The 22,864-nt window shown below is 38.5% G+C and overlaps 1 protein-coding gene across 2 annotated transcripts in view; it reads left to right on the forward strand.

The window, feature by feature from the left end:
* Nucleotides 1–21,929, forward strand: part of sptbn4a (spectrin, beta, non-erythrocytic 4a) — a 41,403-nt gene extending 19,474 nt beyond the window's left edge. For both annotated transcript variants that reach the window (XM_030154836.1, XM_030154837.1), the window contains 13 exons: nucleotides 2,116–2,320; nucleotides 4,317–4,562; nucleotides 4,712–4,846; nucleotides 6,726–6,967; nucleotides 9,821–9,959; nucleotides 10,099–10,183; nucleotides 11,406–11,617; nucleotides 13,005–14,467; nucleotides 15,455–15,515; nucleotides 15,634–15,902; nucleotides 16,159–16,329; nucleotides 16,418–16,460; nucleotides 17,898–21,929. In XM_030154836.1, the coding sequence (XP_030010696.1) occupies nucleotides 2,116–2,320; nucleotides 4,317–4,562; nucleotides 4,712–4,846; nucleotides 6,726–6,967; nucleotides 9,821–9,959; nucleotides 10,099–10,183; nucleotides 11,406–11,617; nucleotides 13,005–14,467; nucleotides 15,455–15,515; nucleotides 15,634–15,902; nucleotides 16,159–16,329; nucleotides 16,418–16,460; nucleotides 17,898–18,197 (3,571 nt within the window). In that variant the 3' untranslated portion in view covers nucleotides 18,198–21,929. The remainder of the gene's footprint in view (nucleotides 1–2,115; nucleotides 2,321–4,316; nucleotides 4,563–4,711; nucleotides 4,847–6,725; nucleotides 6,968–9,820; nucleotides 9,960–10,098; nucleotides 10,184–11,405; nucleotides 11,618–13,004; nucleotides 14,468–15,454; nucleotides 15,516–15,633; nucleotides 15,903–16,158; nucleotides 16,330–16,417; nucleotides 16,461–17,897) is intronic.
* The last annotated feature ends 935 nt before the right edge of the window (nucleotides 21,930–22,864 follow it).

Below are 22,864 nucleotides of genomic sequence, written 5' to 3' on the forward strand. Positions count from 1 at the left end.
AACACAACACCTTTTTCATGTTGAAGTTAATGTATAAAGTTGATATTAGAGTGGTTCCTTTCAGATGTTTTGTGAACATTTTCAAAAATCTGACAAGAAATGACAGAAATCTAGCAGATTATTCAGTTTAGTTAGTCTCTTTTTTCAGAATTAATTAAAACAATATCAACAACAAGACTAAAGTGCAACTAAAATACATGGAATGTTATTATGCATGGCAGAGGTAGAAAGGATGGTGCATTAATAAGAAGTAAATGCAGATTCGGTGAATCATTGATGATTTGATGTAATTAAATATGTGTCTGCATGTGTGGAAAAATGAAAAGACTGCAACGTTCACTGAATTAATGTAAGAAACGAATCTAAAAGCCATGTTAGAAAATCAAACTGCAGACAAGTTCAAAACAATTAAAATGCTTATGAATGTTTACTAGTGGTTCAGAGGGTAAAGTTAAATCTTCAAGTTTTTGGACAAAATGGGTGAAATTCTGGGCTTTTTTTTGTCTCACTTATGTCCTCACTCAACACTTGTACCCTCTTAAACCAGGTTGTTCCATCTGTGTTGCCATGGTAACGCTACGTGACCCTTGTAGCAATATACTTATGCTATACATACGTAACCAGAAAAACATCAGCTAAAACCTCAACAAAACCAGGTTTCTGAAAACAGAACACAACTTAAACGCCAAGCATTTAAATGGTCAAATATGTAAACTAAGCTAACAGTCTGAGACCAGCGTGTGTTAGGAATAATTTAATAAAACAACAGACTAATGAGATAAACTTTGCAGCACTAAGTTAACACAAAGCAAATCCAATGGTACAAGTAATAATTCTCAACTGATAAAACTCACTGAACTGAATGATTATTTTCTTATTCTTTATCTCCATGCTTTGTGGATTTTTTCTCACTTTATTATTTTGTTCATTTTCTTGATATTTTTGTCAATTTCTTCTTCTTTTTTTCTGCTTCATTTTATTTAGCATTATGTTCAATTTTATTAATTTTCCTTGATTGCTTTGTCCTTATTTTGTTCTTCATTTATTTACACCCCGGCCTAGGGGTTCACCAGGGCGAACATAAAATGCTCACTTTGTCCCCTCCCAGCTCCCAAGCACACACGTCAGTCGAAAACTAAAGTTTACAATGTTTATTACAATTATTTTTTTCTAAACAACTAAGGAAGGGTTAGGGGAGGGAGCGGCTAAAACAACAAACAAAATATCTTCTGCAAAGTTTAAACTATATTACCTACTCAAAATAAATGCAAGAAATAAAATACAGAAAACTTACCTAACTACCTAACCAAAAAACAGGAGAAAACAAAAGAGCCGACCTCCCCTACCAGAAAAAGGTTCGATTTACAAAAACTATTAACAACCATATACAATCGAGTTTTGCAGGAGCACACGAAGACTGACAGTCCCACACACGAACACAGGGTTGGAAGCTGGCAGGTGGCAAGAGAGAGCGCGGACAGAAGCTCCAGGGCCATTTTTAAAGGGGCCGGGCAATCACCTTCCACCAATCCAGTTCCTGCAACAAACAGACACAAAAGGGGCACAGCACACCTACAGGACGGAGGAGAACACACACACTAAACAGAAAACATATATACATATACATATAAATAGACAAATTATGACCCAGGGTCATAACAATTTTCAAGATCATTTTATTCAATTTTGGTTATTTTCTTAATTATTTAGTTTATTTTATCAGTGATTTTGTTAATTTTGTTCCTCGTATTTACTTTGGCTCAGATTTTTGTTAATTTTCCATCTTGTATTCGTTCTTTATTAATTTTCTCAATTTGCCATTGTTTATTTGTGTTAATATGGTCAGCAATTTTGTACATTTTTTCACATTTTTTAGTCATTTTTTCAATGATTTTGTTGAAATTCTTTATTAACACTATGTTTTGTTCAAACAAGCACTTAAATGAGCAAATATCGGACTCCTGACTCCTCATATTTGCATAACAGAAGTGGTTGGAATAAATTCACACTGTCTTCAGCTGATTTCTGGACGGTTTGGTTAAAATCTGCCAAACGTTTGCATGTGTACAGACAGTTTTCTGACTGATGGATGATTTTGTTTCCTCTTTTGAACAGCGAGCAGATCACCAAGCAGCAGTCACACATAGACCGGCTCTATGTGTCTCTGAAGGACATGGTGGAGCACAGGAAGACCAAGCTGGAGCAGCAGTACTGGCTCTACCAGCTCAACAAGGAGGTGGAGGAGCTGGAGAAGTGGATCACGGAGCGGGAGGCGGTGGCCAGTTCCACCGAGCTGGGCCAGGATCTGGAGGATGTCACGGTTAGTGGAGGAAACAGGATGTTAATCACTGTATCTCACTGTAACTGAAAATATCATCAGTTAAATACAAAATAATATGGTGGAGATGATGCACAACGCCTGACATTTACGACTTATTTTTTTTACTGCACAGTGAAATCATATTCCAATATAGTTACAAGCAACATCTGCAAAATTAAATAGGTTACAGTATAACTCTCTGCAATTATATAATCACAAACTGCTGCAAGTTAAAGGTCCAGGGGCTTTTAAAGAATCAAAATCTAATTGCAGAAAAAAAGGGGAAGAAAATAAACACAAACTGTCATCTTGTGATACTTTGAGTTTAATGACACTGAGCAGTGAGTGTAAAACAGGAAAAATATGCATTTTTCATGATAACTAATGAAATAGACTCAAACTGAAATCACAACATTGACCACAACAATCACCTTATGACTTTTTCACCAGATTTTACAGCCGTAAAGCAAACACAGAAATGATATTTAAATAAACCTGTTTTGCTTCCACTTCTTTAAAAGGGGGAAATTATATATAGATTTTAAATTAGCTCCCATTCTTGACAACAACCTGTCTGTTAAAAACAATTTGTTATCATTAACCTTTTACACAACTGGGAATTTTATATGTTTAGGAAAAAACTACCAGGTTATTGAAATGCTTCCTCATTCCTCAGTACATTTACTTGACTGGACTTGTGCCAGTCATAATAACTCAAATAAGCAAACTGTCGAAATTAATGTCACACCTTTATGTAGAAAACAAATGGACCAAAAGCACATTTTACAGGCTAAAATGTAGGATTTGATTAATTTTTTTGACAGTTTAACAATCAGTAGTCAGGAAAAAAATTAAACTTGGAATTCTCTAAATGAAATATAACCTGTTAGAAATGGTTTGAGCTGTCTACATACAGGAAGGAAAAGGACGAAAAGACACATTTTATGTGAAATATGGTAAATTTAATCCTCATAATCACTTGTAAATGTAAACCAATGTGAACCAATGTGTGGTGCAGTTACAAACTTGAAGTTAATGTAGGTGAATATTAGAGCTGCACAATATATCGTTTGAGCATCGTCATTGCAATGTACGTGTGTGCAACAGTCACAGTCGCAGATTCTGCATTGTAGGAGGTAAATGAACTCAACGTGTTCTCATCTAAGTTCAACCCGGGTACCTGACACACACTCTGCGCCATGATCGACCAATCACAATCGTTCTGAATCAATTTGCCAAAGCAGACCACGCCCCTACACATAGAGTGAGTCACTGGTAACAACACTGAAAAATGAGCAACAAACAAGAGAAAATCACAGAAAACAAAGACTTGGTGCCAAAAAGAAAAGCAACAACAGTTATCTAGAATTATTTCAGCTACAATAAGGATGATACTGAAACGTGTTGTGTGTCGGTAGTGCCTTACGTCTATTGCTACAATGAGAGGAAACACAACTAATTTGTTTGACCATTTATGTCGTCGCCACATAGCTACTATATCCTCCTGAGTATTTTTTCATATTGCAATATATATCGCAGGGTTAAAAAAAATCGCAATGTCAGTTTTTTCCAATATCGTGCAGCCCTAGTGAATATGGAATTTTCTTTGCATTTTTTCATTAGGTTTTGTGTTTATTTTCAGGTATACTTTTTATTCAAGCAGGTGCTGGTTTAGTTCTGTTTTGGTCTTAAGTGCTTTTAGTGTTACTTTTAGTCTTTTTGTCAGTGACAACATTGTTATATGTTAGAAAACACATTGTGAAAGACAAGATCACAATTAAAGCCATTTTTCTGATACGTTTTTGCAAAAATATCTAATAAAGTTTTAGTTGGGGTGTTGATTTTGTAAAGCTTTGTTTTTGGATTTATTTGGTTAATGACAAAGGTTTTTGCTCCTTTTTATTGTTTGTTAGTTTACTTTAATGATTTAACTTTGGTATTTTAGGGTTTTATTCTGTCTTATGTTGCCTGACTTGTTTGTGTTTTTTTGCCTCAGGTGCTTCAGGAGAGATTTACCAAGTTTGCCACAGAGACCAACAACATCGGGCAGCAGCGCATGGAGCAGGTCAACAAAATGGTAAACGAGATGATCGACTGCGGCCACTCGGACGCGGCTACCATTGCCGAGTGGAAGGACGGGCTGAACGAGTCGTGGGCCGACCTCCTGGAGCTGATGGAGACCCGCAGACAGATGCTGGCGGCATCGCATCAGCTGCACAAGTTCTTCACAGACTGTAAAGAGGTACGATTGCAAAACACGTGACGGCTCAGACTGCCATTGTATATGTGTGGAGGGTTCGTCATTGCCGTTTCAAAGGTAGACAGTCTGGCCGTGACATGCGGCTTCTATTTTTAAAGCGCTCGTGATGACGACGCTGTCCTGTGTTGTAGGTCTTGGCTCAGATCGCAGGGAAGATGAAGCAGCTGCCAGAGGTGAGGGCATGCCAAGCCAACATCACCAACCCAGCCACCCTGCAGAGACTCATGCACTCCTTCGAGCATGCCCTTCAGCTGTTAGTTGCACAGGCAAGCAATAACTTCATTTTTTAAACACATTCACTTGATTTAGTCAGTAGCTGCATACATGAAACAACCTGAACCTTCACAAACACTGCACATATTCCTACCCTGTGATTAAGTTTGGATTCTGCCGTAAATAAATCAGTGGTAAATAAAAGTGATTAACCACACTACTTTATATTTATTTTCCTGACGTTTTATGAATGTCATCTGTGAGAAATAATTAAGATAAGATCAGATAAAAATGTAAATTTTTACAGATTTTATTGATTATTTTGTTCATTTTCTTGATATTTTTGCTTTTTTTTTTTTTTTTTTTAATTTTTTTCATAATGTTCATTTTTATTAATTTTCTCACTCTATGTTGATTTTTTTTTCTTATTTTTTTTACTAATGTTCTTGATTGCTTTGTCTATTTTTAGCATTTTGTTCATTTGTATTTATTTTGAGATTATTTTATTCAATTTTGTTAATTTTCTTGATTATTTTGTTAATTTTCTCAGTGATTTTATTACTCATCATGCTTATTTTTGTTCAGTTTATTTTCAATTTTTGTTAATATGATCAGCAGTTCTGCACATCTTTATAAATTTTATTGATTATTTTATTAAATATATACACACACACACACACACACATAAAGATTGCACTATGACTTAAAGTGATTAAGTGACAACAGAAGCAGAAGAATCTTTTAAAGATCTTATTGAATATTACTGTAGATTAAACTACCACCAGTTCATGCAGTAGATATACTTACAGCAGCAAAATGTAATTTTACACATTAATGCAGCAGTCAAACAATTCTAGAAACATCATATATATTAACATCCTATTACTTTTTGCCCAATGATGCAAAAAAAAAATGAAGTACTGCAGGTATATTTGTATATGTAATAACAGTTTTAAGCTGTTATCCTTTGGCCAGATATTGAATCAGCCACTAAAACAACTGAAAACATTCAAAGTTAACGCAGAAGAGGCAGTTACATATAATTAATACCCCGGATACGTTCAATGGCAGCCCACTGCTCCTTCTGTGCTAATGCTAATGCTAATGCTAGGTGCTGTGTCCTAGGATGGCTCAATGGAGAGGCCAAATTTCTCTACAGGGTTAACAAAGTGATTTAACCTTAACCTTTAAGGCTTAAAGACCTAGAACAATTTTTGTGGGACTTCCAGTCAAAATATTTCTCAACATGTAACCTTTTCTAAGCAGTTTATCACCGTATATTTTTCAGTGAATATCAGGTATTTTCCAGTATGTAATTTATGTGACAACAGAGAAAACTGAAGAAAAAGTGACTTTTTTCAGCAAAATATATCATCAACTGAACATTTATGAAACTACATGTGATTTACTTGTGAATCAATGTTGCAGAAGATGGCGGTGTTTCCACATTCACTACGGAGCCTCTGAACGTCCAAATGGGTCATATCTGATGACCATGAAAAGATGAAAAACTGCATTTTACCTCAAATTATTTACATGTATTGATAGGATTAGTGGTTCAACAGTTATTGAACATTTTATTCTGGTCAACAGTGTCTATTTAGGTCTTTGAGTCAATGTAAAGGAAGTTGATATAAGACAGTTTTGTGCAGATAACATGAAAACAAACTCAAGGATACTTTAGGCAAAAATACAATAATGCATGAAACTGATGTATGCATACTATGCAGAGTGAGTTGTAAATTGATAAAAAATACAGAGGGTTTAACACATGTGGCTCATACACAGGTAGTTAAGACCTGTTATTTGACAGAAATGGCAAAGACAGAATCACAAAACTCTTAGCAGACAGTGATAGAGCTTAAAGTAAAGAATCTAAAAACTCACAGCTCTTCTGCCTCAGTAAGTGTCCTCCTGATTCTCATGTACCAGGTGAGACAGCTGCAGGAAAACGCCGCCCAGCTGCGGACCATCTACGCCGGCGAGAAGGCTGAGGCCATCATGGTCAAAGAGCAGGAGGTTATGGAGGCATGGAAGGAGCTGCTGACTTCCTGCGAGGCCAGTCGCGTCCAGGTCACATCAGTGACTGATAAGGTGCAGTTCTTCTCCGTGGTGCGTGAAAACCTGATGTGGATGGAGGGCATCATGGGACAGATTGGATGGGACGAACCCAGGTGAGGAGGCTCTCCATGTGTGCCTGAGTTCTTGTGTGTGATCTCGTTTGTGAACTGTGCATCTCCTTCCTCAGTGTTGAGTTAATCTGAAGGTCTCCGTGGTCTTGTGCAGTCCCTGCAGACAGGATTTCATTACTGAGTAGTTTAGAATTAGGCTGCGATGTCACCTTGACCTACATTCACACAGTATATGTTATTCACTTTTTTCCAGGATGCATCATAAATTAAGGCTGTGCATCTCACACTGTCATCACTAATATCTCTGCATTATTTCTACATTACTTACACACTCATCATATAAGTAAAGATAATAAACAGAGAAAACCAGTAAGTCAGCATACTGGATCTGAATCTGATGAAAGGTCTGGATTTTTACCTCGTAATATAATTGATCGTCAATATTTTGTAAATTATTTTTTGAAGTTTGACCAATTAAAGCAGTGATAATTCGATAACTTTGTGCTGTACATGATGTGATGAGACATTCAATAGATTAAACATAACAAGTATTTTAATTCAGTTTTTGGTGGAGATCAGGACCAAAACCTATTTATTCCTTGTTTCTTTTTGCTCATTATATGTTTGATGATACCCATTTAAAGTGTTGGTGACAAATCTTTTGCTGATATTTGACTAGGCAAATGGCTCTTCAGGTGTAAATCTCATTTTTGACATTTTCCACAACTTCCTTCTTTTTTAATGTTACCATATAATAACCTGTAACTGCTGCACATATGCTGTAGGGTTCGGACATTTGGTCAGATGTTGTTGGGTGACATTCACTAGAAAATCTGTCACATTCCATGTGGGTCCGCGTACCATGTTTGATAACTTTTGAGCAGATGTTAGCGAGTTTTGGCAGTTGTTTTAATTGCACTGACTTGAGATTCAGTTTAATTTTATTCATACAATACTACAACTCACTATTATACTGTAAATTTAAGGAATATATTTGGATGTGATCACAAACATTTTAATTACTAATTACAAACTGAAGCTTTGTCTGCCATGTCAGGTTTTGATAGACAGCAGTGATTTACAACTGACTGTTGGGAGTTTGGAGTTTCTCTTTATTCAATAAAACATATTTTTCAAGACATACACTAACAAATCTCTAAATTGACTATGTATGTTATGCAAATGATTGATGATATTTATAGTTTTATATAGTGTGTAAGCTAGTATTTAGCATTAGCTCACCCATGACCACTTACACCGGCAGCACCGCCCCTTGTGCCCATATATCGTCACTAAAAGCTCTAAAGAAACAACATGGCGACAACCAAATCAGTACTGGCTTAATGTCATGGTTCCTTCATCAATTAATTATATGTAGTCTATGTTACTAGCCCATTTCATATGGTCATCTGTCAGTATTTAGCTTCTTAGTTGTACTTCATTATAAAGAAATGACTTGTCCAGGTGTTGTAAGGCAGGGGTGTTGAACTCATTTTAGTTTAGGGGCCACATACAGCCCAATTTGATCTCAAGTGGGTCGGACCAGTAAAATTATAGCATAATAACCTACAAATAATAACTCCAAACTTACTGTTAAAATTCCACTTATTTTTCTTAAGAAATTTCAAGTAGTTCATAGTTAAGACTATTCACATTTTTGTGAAAAGATAGTTTGTAAATGTAAACATTTTCATTATGTAATTTTACCTTTTTAAAAACAGAAAACTGAAACAGAAAAAAAGATGAATTTGGAGTTGTCATCATTCATAGTTAATGTTTATATATTCTGTCTGTATATCTGTAATTTTTGAACTTTGCAAATTCATCCCATGGGCCACATTGCACCCCTGGATGGTCCAGTTTTGGCCCACGGGCCATATGTTTGACACCCATGGTGCAAGGAGTCCCCTATAGTATTAGCTGCTTAAAGACTTATGCTAGTTTTGAGGTGACTTCCAAATTACATTTTCTTTACATTTAACCTTTTGTAAGTGATTTGTCACTATTCTAATGTTATTGTAAATCATGTATTTTCTTATATTTAATTTAGCAGTGGCTACTGCCACAGTACTGTGGCACGAAATATCGGTTTGTCTATTGCCATAGAGCAAATCAATATGAATTCTGCACTCTGAACGTTGTCCCAGTGGTTGATTTATATTCATGAAAAACCAGGGCAAATTCCTCATGTGAAGCAAAATCGTTGCAACATTTCATGTTGTTTTCCTGCATGTTGAAACCGAAAGTGTGAATAGGCGCACAGACCAGCTTCTGGTAACTGGTACCCTAGCCTTTTCCTGTAACCGCATAGGCACATGGCATGTGCAGTGCTTATTAACACAGTATTGTGGCAGCAGAGTGGCAGGTTACCAGTTACCAGTCTACACATAATAGAACGAGGGCGCTGACTGGCTCTGTGGTAATAGACAAATGAGAAAGTAGTCCCACAGTTCTGTGGTAATAGCCACTTCGATTTAATTTACTGATTATGTAGATGTTCATAAAAGAGTAAATTCAAAGGATATTATATGAGAGTAGAGAAACTGAAAAAGTTACTTTTTTTGCAAAATGTGTCAATAACTGAACATAAAAGCAAGTGTCTCCTTCCACTGTCATTTGTCAAACTCCATGGGTATTACTGTTGAATCAATGTTGTAGAAGATGACAGTGTTTCCATATTCTGTACGGAGCCTCTAAACATCCAAATGGGTTACATCTGATGACCATGAAAAGATGACAAACTGCATTTTATCGCAATTGTTTGTATGTATTTATAGGATTAGTGGATCAACAGGTATTTAACATTTTAGATCAGTAGATACGTTTGACCACTGGTGGCTGTTTTGATCTTTGAGGCTTAATTTGTTCAGAATAATCAGATCTGTGCTTCCTCAGGGATTTAACGGCGCTGGAGGGGATGATGAAACAACACCACGAGCTGAAAGTCAAGATCGACGGTCGCACCAAGACCATACAGCAGTGTGCAGACCTGGGCAAGATCCTGATAGCTGCAGGCAATCCAGCATCTGAGGAGGTTAGACTAACAAACAGCACAACACACAACTGTTTCACATGTACTCGACATAGGAGAATACATAAAACCCATATAATTACAGAATGTAAATATTACAGTATGGTGTTGTGGTAATGATGCAGTCTGTCTGTCACCGCAGATAAAGGAGAAGTTGGACAGTCTTCTGGCAAAGCAGAAGGATCTCATTGAAAAATGGGACAAACACCAGGAGAGGTTACAGCGCAGTGAGTAACACACAACTCAGCACAACAGAAGATGCAGGTAGCCTGTTAAGCCCAGTTACCCCTGGTACTGAGGGCAGTCACAGTTCCATCTGTGTTGCCATGGCAATGCTACATGACACTTGTAGCAATGTACACATTCTATACCATGTAACCAGAAGAATGTCAGCTAAAACCAACTGTTGGACAACAAAACACAATCAAAACAAGAACATAAATGGACAAATATCTAAAATAAGCTAACAGTCTAAGACCAACATATGTCACGTATAATTTGATTAAACGACTGACCAATGAGACAAACTTTGCAGCAATAAGCTAACACTAATCAGATCCAATTGTACAAGTATTATTTCTCCACTGCCAAATACTCACTGATTGAGACAAAAATCAGCAAAACTAAAGATCACATTACAAAGAGATGTTTTGCTCATTTTTTTCTGAATTTTTTTCTACTTCATTTTATTTATCATTATGTTAATTTTTTTATTAATTATCTTGTACATTTCCCATTGTATGTTGAGTTTAATGTGCTTGATTACTTTTTCCATGTATATTTTTTATTTCAGTTCATTTTCATGATTATATTGTTAAATTTTGTTCATCTTCATTATTATTTTGTTAATTTTCTCAATGATCTCATTTATTTTCTTCCGCATTATGTACATTTGTGTTCAGTTTCTCGTTCATTTTCCACCTTGTATTAATTTTTTGTTAATTTTCTTAATTTGCCGTTGCCCTTTTTTGTTAATATGGTCAGCAATTGTGTACATTTTTTTAAAATTTTGTTAGTGATTTTGTTCTAATTCTTTATGATCTCCAAGGTATATTATCTCAAAGCTCACATTATGATGTAATGATTACAAATTGTCTTACCTTTTGCTATTTTTTGATTATAACTGGATTTTATATTAATGAAACTTTTATCAGCTTCTGCATTGTTTTGTGTTGGAACAAATGGCTCAGGGCTAAACAGGTTAACGCAACACGACGTTAAACTTCAAATGGGCTCAATGAGAAATGTTTCCCACTTAGTCTGTTACGTGCAGTTAATGTATCATGAATCATATATGAACCTTGTTGTTCTTACATCACAAACTCAGTCTGAACTGGACTGAAATGGAAGAACACGCACCAATCTGTGTAAACATCACAATAATGTACACAAACCCTCGATGCTGCATTAAAATGTACTCTAATGGCTGCCGATCCACTGTCCCTACAGAGCAGGAACACTTCCAGTTTACCCAGGAGACGGTGAAGGCTGAAGCCTGGCTGAAGGCCAAGGAGCCGCTGATCGCCTCCAGGGAGCCGGAGGGAGGCGAGGCCCAGGCCCAGACAGACGAGGTGGAGCAGCTCATCCTTCGCCATGAGGCCTTCCGCAAGGCTGCTGTAACCTGGAAAGAACGCTTCAGCTCCCTCCGCCAGCTTTCTGCAGTAAGCTTGACTGTAGATAAATGTTTAATCAGTTCGGTGGTGGAGTCACAATTTAATGCTGCTGAAGGAAAACTGTGACCCCGGGATATGTGTGCTGAGCAGGCGAGCTTCACGCATGCCATGAGTTTGCATCATCACAGCTTAAATATGTGTCATGACTAAGGCAGTCACGACCATATGGATGATAAACTGTATCTGTGAACAATTCATTGTCTTATTGTTTATTTAATGCCGCTGATATGGACTAAACCTTATAATAACTGAATTATGCACATACACCTGATGAAGAAAGTATTTTATTGGTGTTGAACATTGGAACACATTAAGCGACCTCTGCATTTCTGTTTGCCTTTTAGGTTTAGTAAAAATGCAGAGGGAGCTTTGAATAAGAAAACAAAGCTTACTACTAAAATGTACATTATAATAAATACTGATAATGATGATAACAATGGACTTTATGCACTTGAGATAAATGATTGGCCACACTAGTTCAATTATTTCATTCATAAGATAAAAGAAAGACACAGACAAACCAAATCTGCTTTTAAATGTCAGCAAATCAACCACATACTGAATGAAAAGGAGCAGAAAGAACAAAAATTTTACATTTTCTGCCCCTCTTTAACAAAATACTTATGTATATACCGCAGTAATTCCACTCACTCATGTGCCATTAAACCAAAGCAGTGGAAATGTGGAAATTATTGTAGAAATAGTCATGGAAAAAATACATTTTCAGCTGTTTTTACACAGGTGAACAAAAACAAGTTATCACAGTTATTCAAAATTATGGTGATTTACTTAAATAAATGCAATAAGACCATTATACAGTAGTGGGAAAAAGTTTTCTGACACCCTTAAAATTTTGCACAAATATTATTGTGAAATATTCAGACAGAAACAAACATGCATTTTTTTTTATTGTTAAAAAAAAACAAAAACAAAACTAAACTAAATTGTTGACAGTTTCAACATGTCATGTCCTAGATGTGTTTCATTATCTGCTGAAACATCCAGTTTTGACGTCGACAGAACAGAGCATGTGCAGACGGGAGCATGTGGGTTTGGAGAATGGAACAATACTTGGCAGAGTTTGATAACTTAACAGTGATTCTTGATGCAGTACCATCACAAATGCATGGGGTGTCTATAAACCTTTTTCACTGTTGTATAATAACTGTGACAAAGCCTAGTCATGATGTTTACTGCATGTGGTGTTTTTCCTCTGACTGGATTCATTCACCTTTTATTTTTCAGTTATTTAGTCGTCAATGAAACTTTCTCTTTTAATGTAGCTCAGCGTTCCTTGTTTACGTCTGATTTTATTTTTAGATTCATCATTCTTTGATTCATGTTGTGCTGTTAGTTATTTAATATTTCCTTTCAGGCTGAGAAGAAGAAAGAGGAGGAGAAAAAGGCCCCGTTGTCCAGTCGGCGGATGTTCCCGTTGTCGTGTCTGACTCCCAGCGTTCCCTCAGCCAGTGTTACCTCACCGTTCTTGAGGCAGACGGTCCAGGCGCATATAGAACCCAAACCCTTACAGACCAGTCTCGAACTGGGTGCCACCCCCATAACCCAGAGATTGTCATCAGCCTTAGCCAGCTACAATCCGGTTCTAAACGGATCAGGCTACCACGGACTGGACCAGCAGAGCAGTCCGAAGCTGGTGGGCTCCTCGTACCTGGGGATGAACCACCAAACGGCCGGGGTTGGAAGTGACTCTGGGTTCTCGGCGCTGACCTCTCAGAGCGGCGGAGCAGACACTTCATCTTACCTGGGGATGAACCATCAAACTGTCGGCAGCGCGGAGAGCTCTGGGTACTTCGGACTGACCAGTGGGGGCATGGGCAGCTCGATGCAGAACCATCTGAGTAGTGGGAGGTTAGGAAGTTCAGGTAACCTCACTCAGCAGCCGGGCAGTGGAGGGGTGGGTTGTCCAGGGTTCCTGCCTCAGCAGCAGAGCATGGGAAGCTCTGGATATCTGGCACAAACACAGAATCCAGGAAGTTCTGGATACTTGGGACAGCAGCCCAATTTAGGGAGTTCAGGATATTTGGCACAACAGCCTAATATGGGGAGTTCTGGATATTTGGCCCAGCAGCCTAATATGGGGAGTTCTGGATATTTGGCCCAACAGCCTAATATGGGGAGTTCTGGGTATTTGGCCCAACAGCCTAATATGGGGAGTTCTGGGTATTTGGCACAACAGCCCAATATGGGGAGTTCTGGGTATTTGGCGCAGCAACCCAATATGGGGAGTTCTGGATACCTAGCACATAATTATCAGAGCGGCGGGGGAATGGGTAGCTCAGGATTTCTGGCACAAAATCATTACAGCAGCGGGAGTCTGGGTAGTTCGGGTTACCTGGCTCAGAGCGGCGGCATCATGGACCCTAAGATGGCTTATGCATGGCAGCACCTGAAAGCTGACTTCATGCAGCCCAGGATCAACCACATCCACAAGGCGGTGAACCCCCTGCTTGAAGCCAGCAGAGTGCAGCGGGAACAGTATGGGGACATCCCCATGGCAGACATGATGGGCCCCGAGTCAGGGCTGGAGCTTCTCCATGGCCGCCTGCAGAGGGACCCCCGCGGCAGCCGCTCGGACCCTCAGATGGACCACCTGAGACGGGAGAGGGAATACAAGCTGGGCCGCCAGACCTCCAGCGAACAGGAGATCCAGGCCCGGCTGAACGAGCTGCCCCTGATTGTGCGTCAGGAGCGTTACCGGAGGCGTCTGGAGAGGCAGTCGTCCAGCGAGCAGGAAGGCAGTGGCAAACAGAGGCTGCAGAGGCAAGACTCCAGCGACCTGGAGGGCTCCGTTAAGGACGGCTCCGACAAACGCTCAGGGTACGTGAATGAGCACCACTGACCAGTGTTGGGGAGGAGGTAGTTCACTACTACCTGATTACTAGAACAATGGAACATAGATGTAAAATCCTAGAGTTCATTATCTGAACACTAGGATTCAGTGTTTACATGAAAGATGACAATAATGTGTGGCAGTATCTAGTTAAATGAACTGCATTACATGAAGGACTTAAAAAATGAATAAATAATAGTCTATTTCAGTTACTGAGAAAAAATTACAATTATTAATCAAATGTTGGCCAGATCCAAATGTATTTGACTGGGAAAAATCATACTCTATAGTACTTTTACTAATACATGGTTTACATGCAGCAAACCGAACCTTTTGGGCCTCGTCTAAGTCAAATTAAAGTCTGTGTAAAGTAAAAATAAATGTATTCACTGAGTTTGTGTCATTATATTTAATGGTTGTGTTTGTCCACCATGGACTTCTGTTGGTAAATTTTTTTTATGGTTTTTGTTTATTTATTATTAGCTTGACTATAAAATTATGCGTTTTTATTCCAAATTTCCAATTTTTGTTTTGGTAGACCCTCAATTGCCTCATCTGTGCAGTTTTCTAACAGTGGAGCTCACTGAAAACCTAAGGAAACCTCTTAAATATGTCAAATATAACAGTAAATGATGTCACTTGACACATATTCTTCCTTTCAGTGGCAGTTCAGCTATATTTTCTTTGTGAAAAAGGGCTTTAACATTACTCCACCAGGTTGGTTTAAAATGTTTCAGGACTTTTCAGCTTTATTTACTGATTTAAAAAAAATGTTTAGAAACACAATTAGAAAATTACCAAACATAGCAAATGTATGGAATAATTTTGCTACTTACCACATTTAGAACATTTCTGAAGTAAGTCCTCAACACAGTTTGCATCGTCAACACCGTCCAAGTTGATCTTAATGATTCTGAACTTCTTCTAATGATGGTGTTTTCTGTTTTGGTGACTCATGTCCAATGCCTCCACAGGGAGAAGAGATCCACCATGGCAGAGATTGTAGAACAGGTCCAGGAGAGAGAGGCAGCACATGTAAGTAATTGAACCAAAGTCCTACAATCACAGTTGTATCACAAACGTCTTCATTGCATCTGAATGTCAAACTCTTCTTCGTCTCCTTCTTCTTCTTCTTCTTCTTCTTCTCCTCCAGGCACGAGGGGAGCCCTATCGGCCTCCCAGCAGCCTCTCGGCACCTGTGACCCGCTTTGACGGTCGCCCTCGTGCCCGAGACCGCCCTAAACCGAGGAGAAGGCCTCGTCCAAAAGAGCCAGAGGAGACACGGCGTTCACGTTCGGCCCCGGCCACCGGCGCACCGACAACGCCCCAGCCGCCTTCACACACTGCCGACAACGAAGGCTTCCTCTACCGCAAAAAGGCCACGAGCTCAGACCTGGAAGCTCAGCAGAGGAGCCCCAACAGGTACAGCCGGCACCTGTCAAAAACACAGGAAGATATGTATGTCGATAGACAGACAGACAGACAGACAGACAGACATCATATACAGTATACTGTCAGTGTGAGCAGCTTAACGTGGTCATTCAGACATACATATGTGCAGTTACACACAACATTACAAAAAAATACACACTTGTAAGAAGCCCACAGTGGTCAACATAACTCCACAGTTGTGAGGAGAAACAAATCATTAGTTATTTGATGTGTTTTTGATTTGCAGCAAATCCTGGGTGAACGTATACTGTGTGCTGAAAGAAGGAAAGCTGACCTTCTACAAAGACGCGAGGAACCACACCACAACGTACAACGGAGAACCTTCTGTCGACCTCAGTAACTGCACCTTCGACCCTTCCATGGGATACAAGAAGAAGAAGAACGTCTTCATTCTGCAGTAAGAGCCCATTTACTGACATAAACATTATTCATTAGTCATATGATTATAAGGATCTGACTATTCCTCTTTAATTTCTCTGCGTCAGAATGTCCGATGGAAACAACTTTGTATTCCACGCGAAAGACGAGGTAAGAACCTTTAATGATAAATTCCTAGATTTTACGTTTTTTTGGTTCATGTTTGGGAAATTAATGCATAATCCAGTTTGGACCAGATGCATTTATTCAGATTAAGTATAACAAACAAGAACACTGAGTTTGATTTTAAGATGGACCAATTATTATTATATTATTTTTACCTCCACCAAGGAGGTATTGTTTTCATTGGGGTTTGTTTGGGGTGGAGGGGATGGGGGGTGGCAGATTTTTTTGTTTGTTTGTTTGTCTATTAGCAAGATAACTCAAAAAGTTATGACAGGATTTTGATGAAATTTTCAGGAAATGTTGATACTGGCACAAGGAACCAATAATAAAATTTTGGTGGTGATTGGGGGAGGGGGGGGGCCACATGTCATTTATCACATTAAAATATGTGCCATTTTCTTCTCTGCATCAAACTAGGGCTTTTTCATTTTTCCACTTGACTTCTTTGTCCATAATGACACCGTCTGATTCCGTAATGCATTCAAAGACCTTCTCATAAAGATCAATAGAAATACTCTGAAAATCAAAATTTCGACCTTAGAGTGTTATTGGATGACATAACAAGATTTTATTACTGTTGTGAAATTGTTCAAAAATTTTTTTTGTAGAAAATCAAGGTCAATGAAGTTACCGTATTTGGTTCCTTGCCCATATGTGGCAAGGAACTAGAAACACTCAGAGAGTGCAGACCTCTGCCAAGGCAGATCGCCCCCCCCCCCATTCCCTCCACCCCCAATCACCACCAAAATTTAATCACTTGTTCTTTGTGCCAGTAACAACATTTCCTGAAAATGTCATCCAAATCCGTCCATAACTTTTTGAGTTATCTTGCTAACAGACAAACAAACAGACCAACAAACCCAGATGAAAATAATACCTCCTTGGTGGAGGTAAAGATAATATAATAATAATTGGTCCATCTTAAAATCAAACTCAGTGTTATTTGTCCATAACTTTTTGAGTTATCTTGCACACGGACAGACAGACAGACAGACAAACCAATGCCGGCAAAAACATAACCTCCTTGGCGGAGGTAAAACTGCAAGAAAAACACATGTAAGGTGAAAGGAACATGTATTTTAGAGCATTAGAACATCACCTTTAGAACATCAGACCATCATAAGTGCTGATCCAGACCCCTGTCCACATCCACATTCTCCCTTTGAACATCATTCCTTACATTAGTACCATTACTTCATGGTACCTAACAAAGGAGGTACACTCACTGTTTATGCAGAGGTGGACCTTACAGACCCTGTAGACCACATTGGACCTGAGATTGTTGACTCGCTGTCCTCACTGGAACTGTTGCTGTCACTGTCTTGTAATGCATGCGGAAATGACCAAAAATAGTCACTTGCCTGATAAAGGGTTAAAAATACAAAACTGTGTCTAAACCAACGGTTGAACTGATCTGTGCAGGAGGATCTGAAGGCTTGGACTTCAAATATCACCACCTGTATATCAGAGCACGAGGCCATGGCCAAGTGGGACAAGCCGGGCACCTCGTCCATGGATGGCGACCGCTCGGAGAGGAAGGAGAAGTCGGAGGGCGATGCCGACGCCAGGTCAGAGCGATCAGAGCTCGCCGAGGGGGAGGAAAGGTCCGAGAAGGAGAGGTCAGAGAAAGGGGACGGATCCGAGAAGTTAGACACGTCCGAAATCGCAGACAAGTTTGAGGGTGGGGCGGGGGGCTCCAGCACGTCTGGAAAGAGCAAATGAGGAGCCCCCCCCCCCACCACCACCACCACCTGCTGAGTTTTAATATTATTCACTGACTAAAGGCGTAGGAGGAGGCGGTGGGTGGGAGGGATGGAGGGTGGAGAGCATGTGCAGCTAGGTTTGCAGATCCTCAGTCACAGAACCGAACACACTGAGGTCCACGGACTGACTACTGTAACTGTGACGGACTAATCTCTCAGCCCCTCCCCTTCACCCAGGCAATACATCAGTGCTTGCATTGCGCCACCTGCTGGTAGGTCGGAGGCTGGCCGAGACAGACGGACAGACAGACGGACTCCAACAAAGCGGTCCCAGGAATTAGTCACTGTCACGTCCCATCGTTGATCGTTTAATCTCTTGGATTCACAGCATCTTTCTGTATGTATCTTTGACTGATAATGTAATGCTCTGTCGATCTAGACAAACCCAAGAAGTGGTGAATGAAATGTTTCACAATATTAAAAAAAAAAAAAAAGTTTTTTGAAGCAATATACTTTTTTTATTTCTTCTCTTTGTTAGAGAGAGAAAAAAGGGGGAAAGGAAACAAGAAATAGTTGCAAATGTGAACTCTATGATTTGTCACATCCATGTAAGCTTACTTCAGGCAGTTGTGCACCTTAAACACTTGACACATCTGTATACTAATCATAAAGACATTTAATCCCGTCACATGGCTAGCTTTGAATCATGTTAATATAATGGAATGCTGGTGTTACTCACCTCGATTCATCCGTGTCGATTAATTCTCATGTCCACCGTTTATTTTAGGTTCATTATTATGATTATGATTATTATTACTATGATTTGTCCTCAATGATCCATGTCAAGAAAAGAGCTCTCCATCAAATTCTAATCCATTAACTCAAGGTGTGTTCAAAGTGGCAATGCTCAAAGTAACACTAAGCTTATGTGACACAATGCCTTTGTATACATTACAAAAATCCGAACATTGCATGAAATAGTTTATTAGTGCGCCTGTTTAACTTGCCTTTATTTTTATGTTCTTGAAACCATTTAGGCAGAACAGAACTAGAATTGCAATAATTTAACTGTGAGTGGGACGAGTGTCTTTTACCGCCCTGGTGTGAATCCAGAGGTAAGTGTTTTTGCTGAAGAAGCCGGGTCGTCTTCTGTTCACAGTAAGCATGAGAAGAACAGGATGTGTGGGTGGAAACAGACAAAGTTTTGAGGTGTACGAAGCCAAGTGGCGCCTCTGCTGTTTGTACTGTATTTCTGCAACTTATTTTCCACAGAATGTAATGGTTTCAGCTGTGAAATGTCCAATCGCCACAGAGTTCGTGGCACCCAAAATTGTAAAACCCTCAAACGGTTCAGCTAGAATTTACCGCTCCGTACCCTGTGTCTTTCATTTGAAGTATTAAACTGATTGGAAACTCTCCATCAAAAGGCAAGTTAAATGTAAAAGTGTCATGATTCAAGTCATGAATTGTATATACTTATCTTTGTATGTATACCAATAAATCCTGTGCTCTAATAAAACAATACTCTGAACTGAAATGGGTAAAATTAAAACATTTGTATTAATCCACATAAGTCAAATAAAAACAATCATCACTGGAATATATTAATGTTTATTACATTTAAATGAGAAATATGCAAATTAGGAGTCACTATTAAATATCATAGTGTATATAAGTACACGAGTATCTAGTTGTATTAAACACGTTTTACCAGGGAAGAGCAGCAGGACATACTCTAGGTATGCTTGTTGTATTTTTATATGCTTCTATTTATTCATATCAGGTTGCTATCAGATTCAGGAGTTGCCCCGTAGCCCCAGTAAGAAGATGTTATATTAGCTGATTGAATAGTCAGTGTGTGTCTGTGAGAAGTGTGTTAAATGTATGTATTACCAACTAGAAAACATCAACGAGCCTCTGCAGTTTAGTCCGTGCTGCTCGGTGATGGCCCGTCACATCTGAACCCCAGTATGCTGTGATCACAGAGATGAACAGGCTTTAGTCCTATTGTTTGTCATGAATGTTGGTAATTTTTTTTTTACATAAATTAAATACAGTTTATCTAATGTCAGTAAAATGGTGCCATTAAAGAAAACAGGAAACACTTCCAGCAGCAGATGAGTCTTTTCCCCTCATGTTCCTCTGACTGTAACAGTGTTATTCTATTTCCATTCTGTCGCACAGACACCTCTAATGTGTAAAATAATGACTTCTTTTCAGTCTTCCTTTCGATAAAAGCACCAAACACACATTTGAGACTAGACTTGAGATGCAGCGGTGTGTGATGCGTTCACTGACTTGTGGATTGTAGTGTTCTGTATCTGTCTGCATTACTGCAGCCTCAGATTAGCTCAACAGGAATAGATAAGCTATGTTATGATGAAAATGTTATTTTGGGTTTGTTTCGTCACTTTTTATTTTAACATAAGTGCCATGTCATGCGGTTTCCTCTAAGGGTGGTTTGGAAGAGAAAACAATCGGTTATTTAACTACGAGAGACGTTTAATTTGACCGACAGTGAGCCTGTCATTGCAATACATATTTTTATCATTGAAATAGGAGCTATAGTATTTTCATGTGGCTGTAATTGTTCTGAATCATTGCTCATGGCAGATATTTAGCCCACATCCATGTGTGTTTTAAGTGTTTGCTTCCCATCACTTTTATGATAAAACACACAGGGGATTTTCCACTATGTTATAATTAACAGTCGAACTTAAATAAGCAGCGTGAACCGTGACTGAAGAAAAAATATTGTGCAAACTTTGTTTCCTTCATTGATGGTCTTAACAGTGTGTATGTCTTTGTTACTTTACATTACAACTTGCTGCTATGACATTAAATAAACCTCCAAACTTGCTGATGCAAAACTTGACGTGGAGTTGATGTGGAAATACGTTCTTCACCGACACACACTGGAAACAGTTCGACCTTCCCATTGATGCAAAACAATGAGTGACACAAGTCGACTGTCTTCAAATTAGCTGAATAAGAGGGAGAAGCCTTTGGTTTGAGGAACATATTGTAACATTATTGTCACAAAGCAGCGGCATTGATTGAATTCATGTAATATATACTAAAAACTATGGTTCTTTAAGGTTAAGGATCAGATTTTATATAAAGTATGTAAGTATGGTGCTGTTAACACAATAAATTTGCATATTTCAGCATCTTTACAGAGTTAGCGCCTTCCATAAAACCTCCAAACACTCAAAAGAAAAGTATTATTTTTGGAGGATGACATCTATTTGCAGTTTGATGCTTCAGGATAATATGGAAAATATGGAGTTGAAGTTGAGGATCTGCCGAACTCAAAAGAAAATGGACTTTTAGGAATAATATGTGAGCTTAGTGAAGGAGATGTCATTTTAATTTTCTGACTTTTTTCTTGTAAAGTTGTTTCAGACACAGATATTATTATTATTGTTATTATTATTATTTGAAGCAGAGTATATTAGTTCATCTTCTGCCTTGACTAAAGTGGATCTTCAGGTGTTAAATGGACATACAGATGTTCTCCAGGGTTGTACAGGGTTGAGGTTTTATCAAAATGCTCCGAATCCAACACATCCATGCTGTATTTACTGCTTTCTTAATCACAGAACGAGCTCGACGCAGTTAAAAATCTAATGTGAATGGACATGAATCATTAATGTGACTTGCAATATGTTCATGCAACTTTTGTTTTGCACTAAAAAAAAAAAAAAAACTGCCCCATGCACAAACGCAGGGTTTATTCTATTAAAAAAAAGACAAAGATTCTGCACAAGGTGATGTATGTTTGAAGAATGTACAATCTGATGCTGATTTGTTTAATGACTGAATAACATCTGCTGATTTCTGTCCATGGAAAAATATGAAGAATGTCTCATAAAATCTGTTCATCTCTTTATTTTTGCCGTCGTCGTTTTTCTCTCTTATAGGTTTTCAGCATAAAGTACAAAGACATGTTGGTATTTTGTTGTAATTCGTCTAAATACTGAAAGGAATATGTTCTCATAGTTTCAGAAATGTAATGAAATAGTTTAGTCAAAACTGAGACTGAATCTGCATTACAGTGGGAATTTACTCAACATTGTTCCAAGATGCAGGAGAAAATGAATAATCTGTCTGCTTTTAGTGTCTCAGATATTTTATTCTTTAAATAACTCACTGTTTTTGTAAAAACAAGACAAACACCTCCTTCACTGACAAAAAATGCAGGTAATTTTATACTTTTCTCTCAGAAATTGTGGTTCATCCATAATGTGTCCAGACGTCCAGGGAACACAAGAAAAGAAGAATTCATCAAGACTGACTCTACTCAGGACACAGTGGACCTGCCTCTTCTTCTTCTTCTTCTTCTTCTTCTTCTTCCTCCTCTTCTTCCTCCTCTTCTTCTCCTTCTTCTTCTTCATCGTCTTCATCTTCTATAATATCAGCATTTTACTGAGTTTCCCACTGTTGAATTAAATTAGAAGAAGTAAGACTTTTTACATGTCTTTTGCTGGAATGAAATAGATGTTGAATATCAGTCACAAATGGCCACAGACTTTGCTCCTCTCTTATACATTATGTTCAATCTACAGCAGCATGAAGTCACCAAACAAAAAATAAACAGTTCAACATAAACAACCAACCTACTGTTAAAACCCCATCTCTGTTTTCATTGACTGACCTATCCTCTCATTTTCATGTGAATATGGT

This window comes from Sphaeramia orbicularis, chromosome 14, assembly GCF_902148855.1.
Source record: "Sphaeramia orbicularis chromosome 14, fSphaOr1.1, whole genome shotgun sequence".
Classification (NCBI taxonomy): Eukaryota; Metazoa; Chordata; class Actinopteri; order Kurtiformes; family Apogonidae; genus Sphaeramia; species Sphaeramia orbicularis.